Consider the following 20,003-nt stretch of genomic DNA (forward strand, 5'->3'; position numbering starts at 1 on the left):
ACAGGGAGCAAGAATGAATGTTTTTCCACAGAGCAAGATTAAATTTGACAGCAAGTAAATATGAATATAAATTTAGATGCTAAGGTTTTTAATAGCTCTATTGAAAACCTCACTTTTAAGACAGTGTTGCTATTTTTCCAATATTTATTTCTTCCTCTGCAGCTGAAAGACAGATGACGATGAAACATGATAGAAATTCTGCAAAGAACAGTTCTCAAATTTTTTAGAAACACTTTTTTTTTTTTTTGGGGGGGGGGGGGGGGCGTTGGGGAGGAACGACTCAGAAAAAAACAATCCTTGTTACCCAAACATGAAGTCTTGCAGGGACTCATGTGTCAACACATTCTCTTGATAAACTAATTTTCTTTTACCAGCTTATTTTCTGTTAAAAGTTCCACTGCCTATTATGTTACTATGTGTGTTACTGTCTGTTGCTCCCACAAACATGTAAGATAAACACATACTTCCTTCCAAAACTGAATACAGCATGATTACACTTTGTCTGGAAAATTTCTAGGAGGTGTGACATAGAAGAGACACTTCAACGTAAGTTTCACTGTTTTAGCAGTGTTAGAAAGGGGAGGTTGTGTCAGACTTCAATATTCCTTACTTTTAAAGTATATTTTCCCTAAATTCTTACATGGAATTATACCAAAATATGATTCAAATTAAAACTACTTTAGCTTTAGCAGAATGGTTTCACATGTGGGAGAATCCTTCAAATAACTAAGATTTGAAACAACAAACAAGCAAAACTCTGCAAATTTAGCAATAACCCAGGTCATTCTGCTTTATTTTGGTATGTCGCAGTGACAAACACACCCTCCAAGTAACAAACGCATAACAGAAAGATAGGTATTTAATGTAGTTTGCTTCACAACAGTTTGATTATAATGTATAAGATATACTAGTTTTCTATGTTTACAAAACTAAAACATATGTGGAGAGTTTCATATTCTGAAAATTCAAGTGATGCTATTCCAGGGAACTGGAACCCTACAAGCCCTTTTTGCCTTTGAACATCTTCCCGGCTGAAAAATTCACACTTACATATAAAATATTTTAAAGCGAGATTTATGTATTACGTGGTAGAGCAAAATGTGGCTCGCAATGATGTCTCTCAATCTTCAGTCAAGAAAGATTTCTTACAAAATTTCTTTGCCATTACTACAAAGTAGCAAAAGGGGTGGGGTGGAGGTGGCACGAAGTAGCAGATTAAAATGATTCTGCTGGTGAAATGAAAAAAAGCAGAATCCATGCTAAGAGAAAATAACAAATCCTGTCTAACCTTTTATCGCTGTCATTTTCTTGAATGAAGAATTAAATGCACAACATTTTTAGCAGTGCAAAATACAGACTGGTATATCAAACAATTACCTATTGCTCATGTGCAGGCTTATTAGAGATAGCTGTGTATGTACAGGCACATGTACATGTATGTTTATGTATGATCAAAATGTTCACTAGCAACCTCCGAACACAAAGTATCCTTAAACTCCTTTACAAAGGACAGTAAGTGGGTATACCAGACAGAGATTAACCAAGCCTGCCTGCTTTTCCTACTTTTTCCAAGGCAGCTGAAAGACCTATCCGATGCTGAGGGACAACCTTTACGCTAAACAAAAATTTCTTAAAAGGTGCAAGACAAGACCCACAAGAGTCCAACCCTGTCAGGAGTCTGTTTTAGAGAAATGGTAGATTTTTTCAGGGTCTACAGTAATACGGTAATCTGGGTGTTCACAGGACTCAGACAGGAGACAGGAGTTCTATTTTAAAGTCTAACCCAGACTTATTACGGCTTAGATGAGTCACCAGAACCACATTTTGTCAAAAGAAAAGCTGGAAAGCTTTTATTTTAACACAACTTACCCACCGCTTGACTTAGAACTTCCTTTTATTATTTAGGCTCACAGAACCAGCAAGAGCCAAATCATAGCCACATCAGGTCAGGGTAACCTGAACATTAAAGTACCACAAATCAGCATCGCAGATACTTTATCTATAAAGCAGGAACAATATCTCCCACCTATGTCAAGTGCTTTGGTACCTTGAAATTGAACTTTTTGCAGAATAAGGAAGTACTTGGTATTATAGAAGACTTGTGCCAAGCAGGTCCTAGTTAAGATATTTCAAAATAAATTTAGTACACTTCAGTCATCCATTTCATGGGAAAACATTTACTGTGGTAGCCTCACTAATGTTTTCCTTATTTATCAAAGCTACAATGTCTACATTCTTACTTGCAAGCATCACAGAGCATTTTCAGGCATGCTGACAGAAATTTATCTTAGCCGCAATCTAGAAGAGATTTTCTGTAGCATTTCACTATGGGACATCCCACAGCCACGAATTGTTACTTCTTTAATGCAGATTTCTGTAAGTGGCAGAATTTGACCCCGTGCATGCTTACCTTTTGCCACCCCTGTAACAGATGAACTTCTCCTGTGTGAACTAACTGTACTTTGGTCCAGGCAGATGCTTAGCAAGTAGGCTTAACCAAAGTTAATCTGTTGTGTGAGGCTGTCAGGGAAGAGCTGAGCACCAAACCCAAAGTTTCACTGGAGAATGGGCCGATAAGTGGCCGAAACTGCATTAACACAGCAGAAAACGTGACTAAAAATCAACCACTTTACACTATAAGTATCTGCAGCCGTTAGTGTCAGTTGAGCTCTCCCTCCATAGCAGCTGGCTGCGGTGCGGTGATCTCCCCTTGAGTAGGGGTTCCTCTCAAGGTTACCCCTCCAAGCTGAAAGATCCCTTACCTGACACCAGACATCAGCGGGCTGGTAAGTGACATTTTTTTGCATGTATGTAACATTTGAGATAGTATAACTAAGCTTAAGCAATAATTTCTGTATCCCATCCTAACTTAAAGTGTAGTAAATAGTAGAGTATTCCAATCCATCTGTACTTACTAAATACTTTACGTACCTAAATTTACTGATTATAACTCAATAAACTACTAACTCAGATCTGAGTGATCTCTGACTCTTCCTGTAACACCTCCTTCATTGCCTTCTCCAGCCTCTAATATTTCCCCGGAGAATATTGGATATCAAGGCTCTCTAAGATAAAACCTCAAAAAAAAGGGCTGAAAATGCTACACATCACCTACAGGTATGAAAAAAACCCCACCCCAACATTTAAATATAACTGCATTGAATCAATCCAAACTGAATTGCTTCTTTGAGAAACGCTTTCAAAATACAAAAACAGCAGTGTTAGGGTAAAAAAAAAAAAAAAAAAAAAAAGGCAAAACTATGGTAGCACAAAACACCACCTGTTCCCGGGAGAAGAAATTCCAAAGAAATAATTAAACTTGCACCAAAACATTCATACTCAATTGCCAAATCAAAGGGCTCAGCTTTCTACTGAAGTAAGAATCCAGCTAAATGACCTGCTGGTTGTTAAAAGATTAATGTTAAAACAGACCATGGAGGAACAGGAGCACATATTAATTTGATATTTAATAAAAGTACTACTCAGCTCTGACCGGTGTCAGTAAGTGTGGATTTTGCAAGGAGGGACAGCTTAAGCACTGCAAGTGCTCTTAGAGAGTTCAGCCATAGAAACATGCTTTCTTCAAATTTCCAGTGGTCACTGCAGATAAGACAGTGGGTATGTATGAGAAGTAATGAAGTATTTAAAGTTCAACGAAGTATAATTCATGTCTAAATATGCTGCTAGTGGAAGGAACCAAGATACCACAAATGCTACTTGGACAAGGTCAAGAAAAATATTGCCAGTGGCTCAACTTTTTCCAAAGAAAAAATTGTCACCCTGCTTGGACATATTTAGCCAGCATTTACTTAATTCACTTTAGGATTTTCTTGTTTTGCTATTGTTCTAACACTGTATCTAGAGGTGGGGAAAAACAAACACACAGGGCAAGCCTATTTGGAGTGAATGTCACAGCCACTATTCTAAACCTACGATGGAAGGAGGAAAGCAATCTAATACACATGGGCTAGAGGAAGCAGATTCAAAGGAAAATTAGGGCAGGGCAGAGAAGCAGCGTGAAGAGATGGTAAAATAAACAACTGAAAAGGTAACAGAAGAGCATATAAACGTGTGATAGCAAGGCCTGTTCTTGCTAATGGAACAAACATCCCTAAATGTCCTACAGCAACCATCATGGAGAAACGGATGTTTCCCACCGTCTCAGACTCAGACATGCAAGAACAGTTACTGTTCATCTAGAGATGTTCTGAGCAAGAATTTATTTTTTCCATCTGTACTGGTATAGGACAGTTGACTAAGAAGTGTACAACTCTTAGATAAAATGAGAGAAATAAACATACCTGCCGATGAATAACCTCTAGGTTTGCTTTGGCTTTTTTCACTAATTCTTCTATTTTTTCAGAATCCTTTATATTCTTGTTTTCTTTGAAGGCATCTCTTATCCTTCTGATGGCATACATTCTAAACACAAACAATAAGACAACATGTATTCATAGATGTGCCACAGTTTATGACATTTCAACATTCTTTAAAACATGCTGATTTTTTAAAATAAATATACATACACATACACACACAGATATATGTATTTTGCCAGATTTATACATATATCTTTTTATTTAGGGTCTTGTCTTGCCCCAGCTGAAAGAGTGACCAGATTCTTTAATTAAAAAAAAAAAAAAGTGGTTTTACTGGAAGTTATTGTAGAAAAAATTTGTATATCACATATCAGTCCAGTCCTCATGCTTGTTACTGCCGTAAATATACTGTTGGATGCCTGGCATGGATACTGCAAAACTCAAGAACATAACAAAAAGCCTAAGAAGAAAAAAAATATTCCCCAAATTATTTTGAATCAGTGCAACTGTTGTCACTCTGCATACTCTAAAGGTCACTGAACTAACCACTAAATACATTATGTTATTACTAGTTCTGACTTTGTACTCCCGCAGCCAATAAAGGCAGACTGATGGACCAACCATAACAGAAAGGGCTCCTTCCCTGTCACACCTTTCCTCTCTTGATAAGGAGTATTTCACCCCTCAGTCCACAGTCCAACACCTCCTCATGCATTTCCCCACTAACTAAAACAGCAATAACAGGACACAATCTCTACAAGCAGGAAGAGGTCATGATCTCTGCTACCAGGAAGGATGGTACAATGCTACAGCTACCCCCAAATCTCTCCCCTTTCTTTTCAACCCAGTAAAGGACCTTTACGCAGTCTGTAGTGTACCACTCAGTAAAAAAAAAAAAAAAAACAAACCAAAAAACAATTTCAATACTAAAATGAAATTTTCAGGCTGAGCAGTAGATACTTTCATTACATGCATGCTTGAGAGGGGAAGGAGAAATGGTAATAAAGTGATCCTGCTCAGCTATCTTGATAATGTCCCACTTCTCTATCACCACATCACATCAGTATCATTTTTACTACAGAAACTAAAACCCTGTGTGGCGCTGGAAGGAAAAAAAATAAATAATGCTGCTGCAAACCCCACAAATAGTGTAATATTTCAACAACCATTTTCAATCTTGTATAAAAGTGAAACACGAGACACAAAATTGACTGAAACTTGATCATAAAACGCTCCAAAGACAACGTTCAAAAACAAAAATATTGGGGGAGGAGACTGAGGATGGGAGAGGAAGAAGAGGGAAGATGAACAGCCAGAGGCACTCCATACCATTAGATGGTGCTATCCAGCTCCTAATGTAGCCTCCACCAGCCAAGCAGCATATTTTCTCTTTGAGCTCATAAATAATACATTTCAATCACAGGAATCAGTATGGTTATGGAGTGCCACCCTGCTGCCGCACACCAGCAGATGGTGTGTGCTTTTAATTAGGGCCTGTTCACCTATAATGTGACGCTGGGTGCGTGAGTGAGTGAGTGTGTGTTTGTATGTGTGAAGTTAATAGAATGTATTAAATATGGAAGCTCATTCTCATCTGCAGCTGCTGTCCTAGCAAGATTTGAAGAGGAAACTGCTTATTTCTTCTAGAAAAGAAATAGCCCCAAATCATTAAGATGTTGTGTAATTTTGTTGCTTAATAATGGATGGATTTCAAATCATCCCATATCCGTAAGTAGGGTTAAACTGTGAAGAAATGGAGTGTTTTCTGCAAGAGAGAAAGGGTTTCCAAAACAAAGACACTGTGTGTGTGTATATATATATACACATTTTAGCTTAGAAGAAAAAAACAAGAACAACGAACAGCAACTATCCATTACTGGGTACAAGTCTTTCAAAATGCAATACAAATGAGGAAATGCTGGCTACAGAAAAAAGATACATGGGACTAAAACAAATTAACGTCCAGTATAACACCTACAGACTGGTTTTTTGTTTTGTACATATGGTGCATTAATTGTTCCTTTTTCTCTCTTCCTTTCATTACACCCAACAGTTGCTGAGAAAGAAAACGTGCATTTAAAAAACATCACCAGAACAGTTTTCATCTATAGTCATAAAGTTGTGCTGTTTTTTTCTTTTATAATTTATTTAAAACTTTATGATCATTAACACCCCAATGAAGTTATTTTACATAGGCTTTAACACAATCTTAATTCTACAGCTAAATCAATACATCGCCGGTATTCTCTAAACACACTTCAAAAACTAGCCCTACATCGTGGCACTACTCTGTACTAAGATTACACTGACATTAAATATATCACTTAAAAGAAGGATAAGCTGAACTCAAAGCTCAAAGCTAGTACTATAATGACTAAAACATCCTTTCTTCCCCATTGAGAGGTGCCAGGGAAACATTTCGCCAACACCCGAATTCTTTCAAAATTATGTAAAAACTGTTAAGTCAAGATATAAACAAACTGTCAGAGTTGGGGGGGTTGTTTGTTTTGGTTTTTTTTAAACAACATCTTTTTATATGCAACAACAGTTGTGAGCAGTGTCAGTCCAAACCTCAATACTCTACACTTCAAGAGTTTCTGAACTAAGTAAGTACTAAAAGCCAGTACTAACATTAGGGCTGTGATACCGTTAGAAGTCTGTGACCAACTGAGCTCTTTTGAAAGTACAGTAACGTGGGTAGCAACATGTAGTAAAGATATACATGCTTTGAAAAGAACTTGTTTGTTCAGACATATATCTGTTGTGGTTGGTTTTTTTTTAAGAGCACTACCCTGATAAGATCTTATCAGAGTAAGATAAGACCTTCTCATTGATGAACAGACTGATCAGCTGATTAGCTACTCTAACGGTGTGTACTTTCACTTCAGTAAGTGTAAACACCAGAACAGTTGATCATATACTATTTGAAGGCACAGGCTGAAGTGCCAGTGGCAGAGAATATATGGCTATCTTCATAAAACTTTACAACATTAACCTGAAAGAAGCACAATCTTAAGACAGAGTGACAGATGAAAAGCATTCCAGCAAGAGAAATGGATGCTGTACATTATGAATGATTTATTTACTCAAGCTGGCATAAAGGAACTGAAGACATAGAGCACTGCAACAAGTTTAAGCCAATGTGAGTGGAAGGGCTGCAGTTTTGTCGCCCTCCCTGGTAGACACAACCCCCCTTCCTCTGCCTCCTTCAGACCAGCACTGCCAGTCTGGTATTTGGTCCTGAAGTGAGCTAGAAGAACTGGGTAACCTGACAGAAAGCCAACCTACTAAAATAATGAACCTTTTTCTCTGTTGTTGTTTTGGTGGTGTTGATTCTTTTGTTTTTGTGTTTTTTTCTGGATTAGCAAGCTCCATCAGCTCTGCATGGAACTGGATGAACATTAGCATTGAAGAGGAGGGAATACAGCAGTACTGATTTAGATGCATACAATTTGCAATGGATCCCACTCTGAGAGGCTGAGACAGTCGCATAAACAAAAGGGACTCTTCAAAAAGAAGGTACCAAGCTCTCCAGAGAAATAGAAAGGGAAAGCAATTCTGCATACAGTACACTCAAACAGTTCCTATAGACCTTTGGGAAAGGTCCTAGGAATGCAACAGTGTTCATTAAGAAGCATCACTGCAAATGAAAACTCTGACTGCATTTCACAATCTACTATTTTTCTCACCATTCTTCAGAAATAGACACTGAAAAATGGCTGAAAGATGCAACAAGGCATTTTCTTTTTTTTTTTTGTCATCCAAGCACACCGAAATTTTAACAGAGAACATGTTTGATTTTATCTTCCGCAAAGACCTTCAGAGAGCTAGTGACAGCAGAACCCAAGCAAGAGTGTACAGCTGAGTATATTCACTCCGTACTCTTTTACATACAGACAGTCGAAACACTTTTCGTGATCCCTACTTATGTGCATCTGTCACACAATTAACTCCCAATGAAATGAAAAGTATGTACTCAATGGGTACGTGACTCAGTGCATGGCTTCAGACCAAAGCCACTGCAGGTGGATGGCTATGCAAGGTAACAGATGCACATCAGTAGAAAATACAAAGAGTGGTTGGGGGTTAATGCAAGAACAACGCCAGGGCCAAAACATCACAGACTCACAGGGGATGGACACTACCTGCTAATGTTAAGAGGCAACAGTGCCCCCAAACAATAGTAAAAACCAGAGTTAGGTTAGAAAAAAGTCTTTTTCCTAATATTCAGTCATTCACCTCTACCTTCAAAGAGTTCATCATCTTCCTTCCCTGAAGCACAATCGAAAACCTTACATGTGTCCTCATAAAAATGAAGCCTACAAGAAGCGAAGTCTGAAACAATGGCTATTAAGGAAAAATGAAATCGCAACAGTGGTACTTCAGAAAATAATAGCTGCTTGGGGATTTAGATATTTTTATTTCAAAATGTTTACTTATGTCATGACTGACCAGAAAATAAAAAATATATGGTCCTTTTTCAAGTTTTCACTCTCATATCTTTGTGCTCTGCTAAACTAGAGAGTAAGAAAACAAACTGAAACACCAGACAGACATACTTGCTTGTAAGTACACAGTACAATGCCTTCAAAACAAACCCAGCCAAGCAGTATTTTTCTCAGCATCACTTTTCATTTAACACTATCACAACATGCTAAAGGTTTAAGTCATCTTTTCAGGACAGCTTTACAAACTTGTTGATATATTGTCATTGTGATTGTGAACAAATATAATGTATTAATAGATCACATCACATTTATAGGCAACATATGCGAAACATCACAGCTATTACAAATTGCAAGTCATCGAGCACATGCACAAAGATAGAAGAGAAGGACTGTGGTACCCAACCTGTGCAAGCAGAACAGACTACAAGAAGAGGCCAGCAGGTTAGAATATTCAAGACTTTCAAAAAAGGTATAAAGTAACATGCATTTTTCCTTACTAGTTTAAGTTGTATTTAATAAAATCAAGGCAAGTAATCAGCAGCCAACAGCTAGGAAGCCCAGTGTGGTTAATAATTCTGAAATGAAGAATATGATGCTTTTATTTAAGGACACAACGTGCAAAAGTGAGATACTGATTTACAATACAGTATTACTTCAAGTGAGGGATCCTTTTTATAAATGGTCATTGTTTCCTTTCACTAACTGTATTTTCTTACCACTTCTCCATTCCAATTAATGTCTACATCTATTAACTTAACAGCATGAATTTTCAGAATTTCCCATTATTACTAGCAAAATGTGCACCAAATAAGATTTGCCTAATTGAATTTTCAGAAATACATATAATTTAAAAATGGAAAGTTTTTATATAAAAAAAATTCTGCAGAAAAGTAGTTTTAGCTTACCTTAAACTTCTATTGGCATTAGTGAGGATGTCTCCATGTACAGAATTACTTCAGAGAGAATGATTATTTTTACATATAATGTGTACACATACATATTTCCATATATATGTATGTATTTACATTCTTCTTTTGTCTACAAAGGTCTCATTAAAAGACACCAATAAAGATGAGGCAAAAGCTGCGTGCAAGTACCATTTAATACTAACAAAAGAAACATTTGACAACACATGTGTGTTTGAGACTGAGAAGTAAGTACTCCATAGGGAAGTAGTTATGACTTGTCTAATTAAACACAGGAACAATAGAAGGGTGATGGATGGGATGCAATGTTTTATCAGCAAGGTGTTCCTCAAACTCCATCACTAGACACGTTTTCAGCACTGCCACCACAAGTTACAGCACAACGACACCAGCCTGCTTTCTAAAATCAAAGCAAAGCCTATTCCTGGAACCAGGAATTGCTTGGGGGAGTGGGGGTGGCATTAACCCTGTATGATTTCCTTGAATTTTCTAATCAGAGTCCCTACACAGTCTTCACAAAAAGCCTATAGAACGAAACCTACAAGCCACTACTTGATTTCTCTGCTAATATACAAAATATGAGTTTCAATGGAGTTGCCAAGAAGTACATCCAGAAGAGAACAAAACTGGAGATACTTTGTGATAGGATTACCCCAGAAGAAGAGAGGAGAGGGATAAAAATTGACTAACATTATAAAACACACTGGAGAGCTGGTGACTGTGACCCAGTGGGTATGATACATGGTGTATGATCAGATACAAGGATTTGTAACTTATTTCTAAAGCAAATCTTGCTACTTTGTGTCCCACATCCCAAAACTTGTAGTAAGAGCATCCTTTTCAGTACAAGTTGCCCTAGAGGAGAAAGAGAAAAAGCTTCTAATATGCAAGCCTGTTTCAAGAGAGTTTCCTTTCATTTTTTTTTATATCAATCTAAAAACTGAAAATGCCTCCCCATATTTATATATGTATAGATAGATACATATATATACACACAGACACACTCGTGACTGTTTTTAGGAAAAAAGGACTTTTTTTCTGACTGTATCCTTTCACAAGTTTGTGCCTGCACCCATTTCAAAGACAGCATGGATGACCACCTGATCAACAGGACCACAGCATCATTCACAACTGGAAAGCTGTTCTGGAGGTCTGTAGGCCCACCTCCTGCTGACAGGAGCGTCAACAATGGGATCAGACCAGGCTACTCATGGCTCTGTCCAGTGAGGTCTTGAAAATCAGGACGGTGACTGAACCACCTCTCTGGGAAACATGCTCAGTTGCTTGGCTGTCCTTATTGGAGGGGAAAAAAGCTTTTCCTTAAAGCCAGTTTGAAAACCTCTCTTCCTTTACATCTGCTGTCTCCTGTCCTCCCGTCAAGCACCTCTGGATACTTTGAGGTACTGATTGCTCTTAGGTTCCCTCAGTGTTGTTTCTTCTCCAGGCTAAACCAGCCCATCTCCCTCAGCCTTTTCTCACAGTCCAAGTGCTTCAGCCCCCAACCACCTTGGTGGCATCTGCTGAAATGGTGGTTATCCATGTCCTTCCTGTAGGGGGGGGTGGGTGGAGGCAAGACTGGATGCAGTACTTCAGGTGCGGTCTAACAAGCACCAAGGGGGATAACTGCTGCCTTCAATGTGGTCCTGAGCAACTGTGATACATCATCACAGGACGCTCCTGGCCTTCCTTGCTGCCAGGGCACACAGCTAGCTGTCTGCTGGGAAACCCAGCCCCTCTTTGGAAGAGATGCTCTCTGACCAGTCAGTCCCTTGTCTGTTCAGTGGCTTCTCCTTCCCAGATGTAGGACATTGCATTTGTCCTTACTGAATTTCATACGGTTGCTGTTGGCTTTTTCCTTCAGGCTTCCAAGCCCTTGAGCACACTGGCTCCCCAGTTTGGTGTCAGCTGCAAGTTTAATTATCTCCTCTGGGTCACTGATAAAGTTGTGAAACAGGATGAGTCCCAGGATCAACCTCTGAAGACCCATTAACCACCATTCTCTAGGCCCCAGCATTCAACTAATCTTAAAGGCACATGGTTGTCCACCCATCCAGACCACCGAGTCCTAACTTGGATACAAGAATATTGTGGGAGTCATCGCTGAAAGCTTCCCTAAATGGGAGTTAAATGACATCTACTGCTCCCCCCTTGTTCACAAGTCCAGGCAATCATGTTGGTCAGGCATGACTTATCCTCAGTTCCCAAACACCTTCTTCTTCATAGTCCCAGAATACTATCAGCGCTATTCAGTAGTATCAGTAGTTAACTATGATTATTTTTGCATTTGAAACATGTATTTTTGGTCCTGTACTTCTAAAAATAAAAATAGTTATTGGCTCAATTCTAAGCGTAAAGATTCTGTGCAAAAGGGAGTGCTTTTCAGAAGGACAGGGTTAAAAGGAAAAAGGAAAGATGTCCAAATGAAAGTATTCTTTTAATCTTAATTGGAGTTGCAACTGCAACGTTATATTGCAGAAGAGGTTAAAAAAAAAGAGGGTTACCAGTGAAGGACCCAATCAAACAAGCTGTTCAGTTAATGAGGCACCAGTCAAGTGTGTGCTGCAGGAACTACAACCAGAATTTGCCACAGAGGGAAAGTGTCCTGATGCCCTGAGATGACTAATAGCTCTCTGTTTTAGCTAACAGCCAACAGCTGTAATAGGTAAGTTTTCACTGCCAAGACCCTTGCCAACTGCTTGCCAGGACACTCGGCTAGCTCTGCAGCCCAATTACCAAGTGGGGAATGCCTTGAAACACAAGTTCATATCCTGACAAGGCCAATTTCTACCTTTCGAGGCAGATATATACCGCTCCATTTGCTGTGCTGCTATTTCTGAACAGTTCTTTAAACAGGCCTGGCCTGCTGTGAATAGCCATTACAAATTCCATTATACACTTTTCTGGAAAGATTAGAGCTTTAGTCCAGTGCTGCGGTCAACATTTCTCTCTTCAGCATGGCTAGGAGTTACCTTCCATTCTAAGAAAAGGCATAGTCTAGCTTGTGACTTGGGTACCCTGAAGAGGGCTAATGGTATTGCGCCTCTTGGTAACTGTAACTGTTCCTTTAGAAACCCACTGGGTGCTCCGCAGCTTTGCTGGATGCAAGTATTTCCCACTTAATTAAGCAACAAGGCATAAAGCCTTGGGATATTCTAACTTCTTGGACTGCAGTGTGCTTGGTCTGGATGACGATGAGTCTTTGATAGGGTATTTCTGAAGCACAGCATTATTTCTGAAATGAAAGATTTCCATCTAGTAAATATCTAGTTACAGCACTCATTCTTTTAATATGGAAATGATAAAAATGCCAATTCCTTAGAGGATAAAAGAGATCAAGTATCAGAAATGTGCTGACAGCATACAGTTTTAAGATAAGAACTGAGATATTCTGACTTACAAAAGACTTTAAGAAACAGTTCTCTGCAGGTTATCTGAGGTGAAGCTTTGTTGGTCATTTTGACAGGCTAGTAATTTTGAGCGTGCAGAACAAACTTCTAACCAAGTTTCACTTTGCAAGAGTGATCCTTGTCTTTATTACTAGAATCCAATTTATTTTGCTTCTTGATTTTTGCTCTAGTAAACCTGCACTTTTTGAAAAAGAATTTAAGCATCACAGGTCCAAAATGAATCTAGTAAAAGAAATTACATTGAAATCAGATAGGATCTAGTCATCTCATGACAAAGAAAACAATAAATCATAAATACAATTTACTAAACAATCCATATGAAGCAACAGACCACCTGTTCTGCCTGCTTATAGACAACACAATAGAAGTTACAGGATTTGGAATACTGGAGTTATTCTCCAAACTTTATCCTCTCATCCATTTCTATCAGCTTTACAGCTTATCCAAAAATCTTTGTTTCTTATACCTCAGTCGGTAGTGACAAACATCCCCTGCTGGACCTCCCATCACCATATGGCTCAATGACCTTCCCTCATTTATAGCAAAGCACTGCATGTTCAGTTCAGCAAATCTGTAACATCAATGTTGACAACAATGATAGATATTTGAAATTACAATGTAATACGTAGCAGCATAGAAAATTCTAATTTATGCAAAGCTTATTAGTCAAACCTAGAGCCCCCAAAAATTAATTTGGAATGCATAACAAAATCACCATCCCACTTTGTGTGTACAACAGAGTACTGAATATTATTTTTAGACATTTGGGACTGTAAATATAGTGCCTTTGGACAATACACAAATTTCAGGAAGCTCAGATACAGACAGACTACTGTGATTATGTTACCAGAGGGTCAGAAAAAAAATAAATGCAGGTTGTTTTGTACACCTGTGAATGCTACCTAAGGCATGGAAAGTCAAGTGAACTAGATCCGTATTTTTTTCTATTTAATTAGTTATAGGATATGGAAGTCTTCACAAGCTTTACAGATGATAACACTAGCGCAAAAGAAAGGGGAGCTGAAAACCCCAGCCTCAGCCAACAGTGGAACAGTAACCCAGAAACACAATGGGTATAAACACGGGGTGTCACATCATCCCCACGAGAAATCAGATGCAGCTTCTTATACGATAGAAGAGCAGAAGGAACTAGGTGAACAGAGCCAAGGTTTGAATGGAAAAAAATGCTTGGCAAAGCTGAATGACTGACCATGTCAGAGAAGCAGATTTGAAGTTTTCAGGCAGGCACAGCTGATCTGCATCCACATAAATTACACAGCACTGCTATGCATCAAGCATGATGTGCCAGAACTACGCACCATGGCTTTCTGCACTGTATGGCTCTCCACTCCTTGCACCTCCCAGGTGCTATCAGCACCAACAAGCATTGAAAAAAGCCTGATCTGGAACAATAAGCTCACAGCTCTTATCTTTGGAGCATGACGATTAGCTAAAGACATAGCAGAGACATCCATTAGCTCAAGTACAGTAAATTCAACTTCTCAGCACCTATATCACCTACATATCTTTCTGGAGTCCAGAAGTAACATGAATTAAAGTAATACTAAATCCTAAGTGAAGTAATACAACATACCTGAAAGCTACTCCACATAAAAGAAAAGAAAAAAGGTTACACTAGTTTTCCTACTATTTTCATTACAGTTACTCTGAAAAAAAATGTAGGATGGATGATCTATCTGCCACTTAGGAAGCTAAGAGTGTTTACCAGTCAAAATGTTTCTTTTGGGCTGTGTATGGCCTCCACCTCTAAAACTGTGGCGCACACACTCTAACCTTCCAGACTGCAGATCCCAGCACACAATGCAATATTTTCACCTAACCAGACAACATGTATTTTTATATTTAATACCAGACAGAAAAAATAAGATAAATTTAAAAACTTAAGCTATGCTAGTCCAGTGAACAGAAGTCATTCAATAAACCTGCCAACAGATCTTTTGTGCCCTGAAGCAGTTTAATCTAACCACTGTTAACAGAAATAGAGATCAGAAATATTCAGGAAGATGAAGAGGGAGATCAATTTTCTTTCTCCAAGAAGAGAAATATTGACAACATATTGTCTTTTAATCTAGTCAAGCCTAAGTAAGATAAGTTCAGATGTTAAAATTTCAAGGTGAAGATAAAGCTACGGTCAGTAATTTTGAAAGAGTTTTCCAGTCAATCTCTTGATGCTCTCTCAGAGGCTTACACGATGAAGGAAAAAAAATATCATCTTACTCTATTTCTGTAATATCTATCTATCTATTCTGTTGAACAAGAGTAAGTTTAGACTGGTACATTTATATATCACAAAAGCTTCTGCATTTCAAGCCAAAAATGTGTTACAAAACCCCACAGATAGTCCTTAATAGCTAATTAAGTCACATGCAAATATTCACTTACATGAGTGATGGCAGCACTTTTTGTCCTTTATCTGTGAGTAAGAAAAAACCATACAGCAAACACTAACTCCTTTCCCTTCTACAAGCACGTGGCTGTAAGAAGTTCTTCTCAGATAACAATTACTCTAAATGTGGAATTAACATCTGGCTTAAAACTCAATAACTCAGGTGAGCACTGGCTAAGGAGAGGGAAAGAGGTATAAAAAGTGGCCTATTTATCATAACAATGTTTTCAGTGTAACATTTTATGACCAGGGCAGATTACCTTCCCTTTGACACACAACATGACCTTCCATTCCCCAGGGTAGCAGAAAAGGTTTCCAATCTCGGAATAAATTACCCACAGAAGTTGCAGAAGCACCAGGTCCCTAGCTAATGGTAGCAGTAACTCCCACTGATAGAGAATTTCTCCTTCAAGGAGTCCATCACAGTGTTGGGAAATAAAGCCACACAAGCAAGCCTCAAAATACATATAAGTTAGTAAGTACTGCCACTAGTTCACAGAACAATGAGTTCTGTACAAGTATGTAAGTACAGTATACTTATTTGTCCATCACTGTATTACTGTAGCTGGTAGGACTTTTTTCAACCTGTTGCTTTTGGACGTGACTGTGAAGATGCCACCACCAGTTTAATAAATATTCATCTTCAGATTCAAAACCTGCAAATAAAAGACAGCAATTTTTGGCATAAATTAACAAATTTAGTAAGAATTGTGCTTAATAGCTCTGGACTTCAGGAAACGTATTTAGAGATCTACATGAAACAGATTTCTTATTATTGTTTTGTAAACAAACCACTTGAACATTTATTTTCACATTGTAAATTAGTCAGGTCAGGGAAAAAGCATTATGAGACATCTAATTTACTTTGGACAGTGATAAAACTACTTCAATCAATGAATCAATGTTCCTCCCTTCAAAACTAGTTTACATATAAAGCCATTAATTTGAAAACCTATTTGCTGATTTATTGGACTAGAAAAATGCTGTGATATTTTACATGAGTCAAAGATGTTCTCTGGAAATTAGTAGCAGATTAGTTTCAAGGCAACACAACATGCTTCTGTTTGATGCCCAGAACATAATTCAAACGATAAACTTGCAGGACATAGTGTGGCTTGTACTATGTGTTAAGCACTTCAATTGAGTTATATTGATGTTAAAACACCTTCCTGAGAAGGAAGCAGTCTGACAGTTTTTTAAATAAATAAAAAGCTTGGTTACAAGAGGAGGCATATTTTGGTGAATAATGAATTATTGTTTCACAAAGAATTCCATTAGTGATTCAATCCAAAACCTGATGAAATGTAATGGTTTGTACCTCAGCCCCTTCCCCACTCAGCTCCCCTGTTCTTCACTATTATTAACAATGCAAATAAACGATGGCTTCTGAAAACTTCCTCCACCCCTCCCCTCTACATTTAACTTTTAAACTGCTTTTCTAATATAGTCTGCAGAAAATTTTTTAACATTCACTGAACATGTAACTACCAACAGTGGCTATCCCCAAGCTAAACTGATTTTCTCCAACACCAAGGCTCTGAGGAAACCTGTGTCCACATTTCTCCTACTTACGCAAATGAGGAACAGATTTTTACATCTGCCCGTGACTACAACTGAGCTTTGTGATAACCTATATGTTTGTTGGAGAAACAAACAACATCAGTAAATAAATACTGCCAAGCAAAAATATCCTGCAAACAAATACTAGTTGGCAGAAATTATATGCTGTGCAAGAGAAAGATGCAGACAACTCTGTAAAGACTGACCTCACAGGGTACAGTAAATGATGCTCATAGGCACTTAAAGTCACAGAACTAAGTTCAATTATATAAGCCTCAATACCATCATGGATTAGTGATTATTGCCAATATATTATAACTGATTATAGTTTCAGGGAAAGATTTTAATTTTCTTTTAAACACATACTTTCTCTAGCAGCTAAAATAAGACAATCTTTCTTCTATACAGACTAATGATTTAGAAACAGGTCTTTAATGGTTCCAGACTAGGATATGCCAGACAAGCAGATTCAGAAGGACTGTCGAGACCTGGTAATGAAGTTTGTGGAGAATCTGACGGCTACGATATTCATAATCCCACACGACATTTTGAATATCATGCTGATTTGATGTAAAATGTTCTTGGAGCTTGGTTTAAACAGGGATTTTTGAAAAAGGATTACTGGGTTGCAGCAGAAGTGAATTCCTGACCTCTTGATACCAATACATTCATGCACACATACCCACACATAGGATTTACTTGGTGCACAGGCTTCTTTTCTTTAGATTACTTAACTGTGATTTATTGTGATTCATTTTATAAGTTAAATATATGTATATATTTTCCCCAAGACTTTATAACAAACACCACACTGAAGAAAAGTCTAGTCTAAGTATTATGAGTTTCTGAATACCAGAGAAGCCTGGCATGTAGCCGTTCACAGCACAGGACCTTCAAATTTTCTTGAAGAATAATTCAAAGATTCTATTTTATACGCATTCTGCTAAAGGAAGACAGCATCTGAACACAACTGAATTCTTTCACTATTATCACATTAAATGTTCAGTTGTGTGTTACATCCTGAGAAAAAGGCTAGAATTTTATACAGCGATCAGGTGAAAAGGAATAGAATTGAATAAAAAGGAGAAAAAAAATGTAAGGGAAGAGGGACATTTTCCATAATGCCACCCTAGCCAGAATATTGTCTATATGATTTGTGTCATCTTCATTCTGAAGAAAGAATATCAAGAAGAATCCCCCAAAATATTCCTCACTGAGGACATCCTCTGTACCGAGTTCTGTGCAAAACAGTCATGGAACAGCTGGCTCAAGTATTCACACGTGCAAGCAAGCTACCAAGAGTTTTCTTTCATGCCCATTTTTCTTAGAAAAGCAGACAACCACATGCAATCTAGGACTGTACTTTCTTGGTCAGAAAACCATGGGAAGGGCTTTATCAAAGAGGTAGTTCAGACAGCACCCTTGCTATCTGTTGCTGCAGCAAGCGGTTCTAAATATTGCCTGATTGCCTGCAGGTTGGTTTTGGTGTTTTGGTTGGATTTTTGGGGTTTTTTTGTTTGGGTTTTTTTTTTTTTTTTTCCCAAAATTACTTTGACTTTTTTGAAATGCAGAACGTTGATCTTCTAAAGAACACTTGAAATAACAGTCTGTGTCTATTGCGTCTTGAGTAAGTCTTGATGTTATAAGGTCATCATGCAACATACAGAAGGATACAGTGAGGAACTATATGTTAAAGCCACATTTAAGAGTAAGGAAAGAAGGTGAGGTAGGACAGCATTTCAATACTTAACAACTATTACCACATTACAAAGCACTTACCAGAAATCCTATGCATATGCCTATTGGCATGAATCACTGCCAGAGGCAGTAATTGCTCTATTACTCTCATTAATTCTCACACAAATTCTACTGGTAATTAAATCTTACATAAAAAGAAAAACAACCCTGTTCTACTGTGCTATACAAAGAACACAAATAATGTCTTGGACAACAACCACATCAGATACACTCAATTTGGGTGCCTTTACTAAAATAATAAAAAAGTCCATTAATCTGTCTTTTGAGAAAACCTCCACTCATTCATCTTCCAACTATAAAATTTCAGTTTTTCCAGAACTCTGTGTGCTATGTATGTCCTCCAACTCTATCTCCAAGTTATTTCTATTCAAAACTCTCCTCTGTCAAAAAAAAAAGGAAGTAAAGAAAATTACATCAAACCAATGTGTAGATATGCTTTTATTGTTTACAAAGAGCATAATTTCACCAGGATAAAGTGAATGTATTTGGAAGATGACAGCCACTGTTGTATATTGGAACCTAGGAAAACAACTCCTAATGGAAATGATCAACAGGACCACCAAAAAATCAAAACATCTGGCAAAATTGTTTCCATTTGGTTTAAAATTTCTTTTCAGAGAAGTATGTTCTGATGGTATCTAATCATCATGTTTTGACATTTTCGGAACAGAATGCTTTAGCTGTCTTTCCAAAATATTTTATATATAGAATACTGAAGTCAAATGGAAATACTTCAGTACTGTCAGATCCAAAGTCTAACAGTCCAAAATCATATTCTTATGGCTTTAGATTTTCTGCAAAAGTGCATGCATTTTGATGTTTTACTACAATTCAGAGTATAATCATCTCAGTCCTTTACATTCTCAGTTCCCACCCTAATCAGCAGATTGAGCACCATCCAGAGCTCTTAAAATATCGACATCTTTATTCAACCATACATGACTCCGATAGAATAAGGCAATATATAAAAAAGATCCTAAAATAACATAATAGGAAAATATCTGCATGGTATATGGTCACTGACAGCATGGCCAAAATTAAAACTCCCCCAAGAAAGAGATATTAATAAGGCCAACCACAAACGTGTATGAATGTTTACCAAACTGATCTGCACATGTGCAGTGTCCATTTGCCCAAGATTTTGGGTTATGCAGCTGCCAGGCCAAACCGAGTGTCTG

General features: G+C 37.8%; 1 protein-coding gene across 6 annotated transcripts in view; it reads right to left on the reverse strand.

Annotated features, from left to right (window-relative positions):
- LYRM4 (LYR motif containing 4) overlaps positions 1-20,003 on the reverse strand; it is a 91,818-nt gene that overhangs the window by 64,612 nt on the left and 7,203 nt on the right. For 4 of the 6 annotated variants that reach the window (XR_008821001.1, XR_008821000.1, XM_056333251.1 and 1 more), the window contains exons 2-3: positions 13,567-13,671; positions 4,302-4,422 (exon numbers count right to left, since the gene is read on the reverse strand). Coding sequence is in view for 3 of the 6 variants with exons in the window: in XM_056333251.1 (XP_056189226.1) it covers positions 4,302-4,422; positions 13,567-13,671 (226 nt within the window). In the remaining 3 variants the exon portion in view is untranslated. The remainder of the gene's footprint in view (positions 1-4,301; positions 4,423-13,566; positions 13,672-20,003) is intronic. The other 2 variants (XR_008821002.1, XM_056333254.1) reach the window with 1 other exon arrangement.

The sequence above is a fragment of the Falco biarmicus genome, chromosome 3 (genome assembly GCF_023638135.1).
Source record: "Falco biarmicus isolate bFalBia1 chromosome 3, bFalBia1.pri, whole genome shotgun sequence".
Lineage (NCBI taxonomy): Eukaryota > Metazoa > Chordata > Aves > Falconiformes > Falconidae > Falco > Falco biarmicus.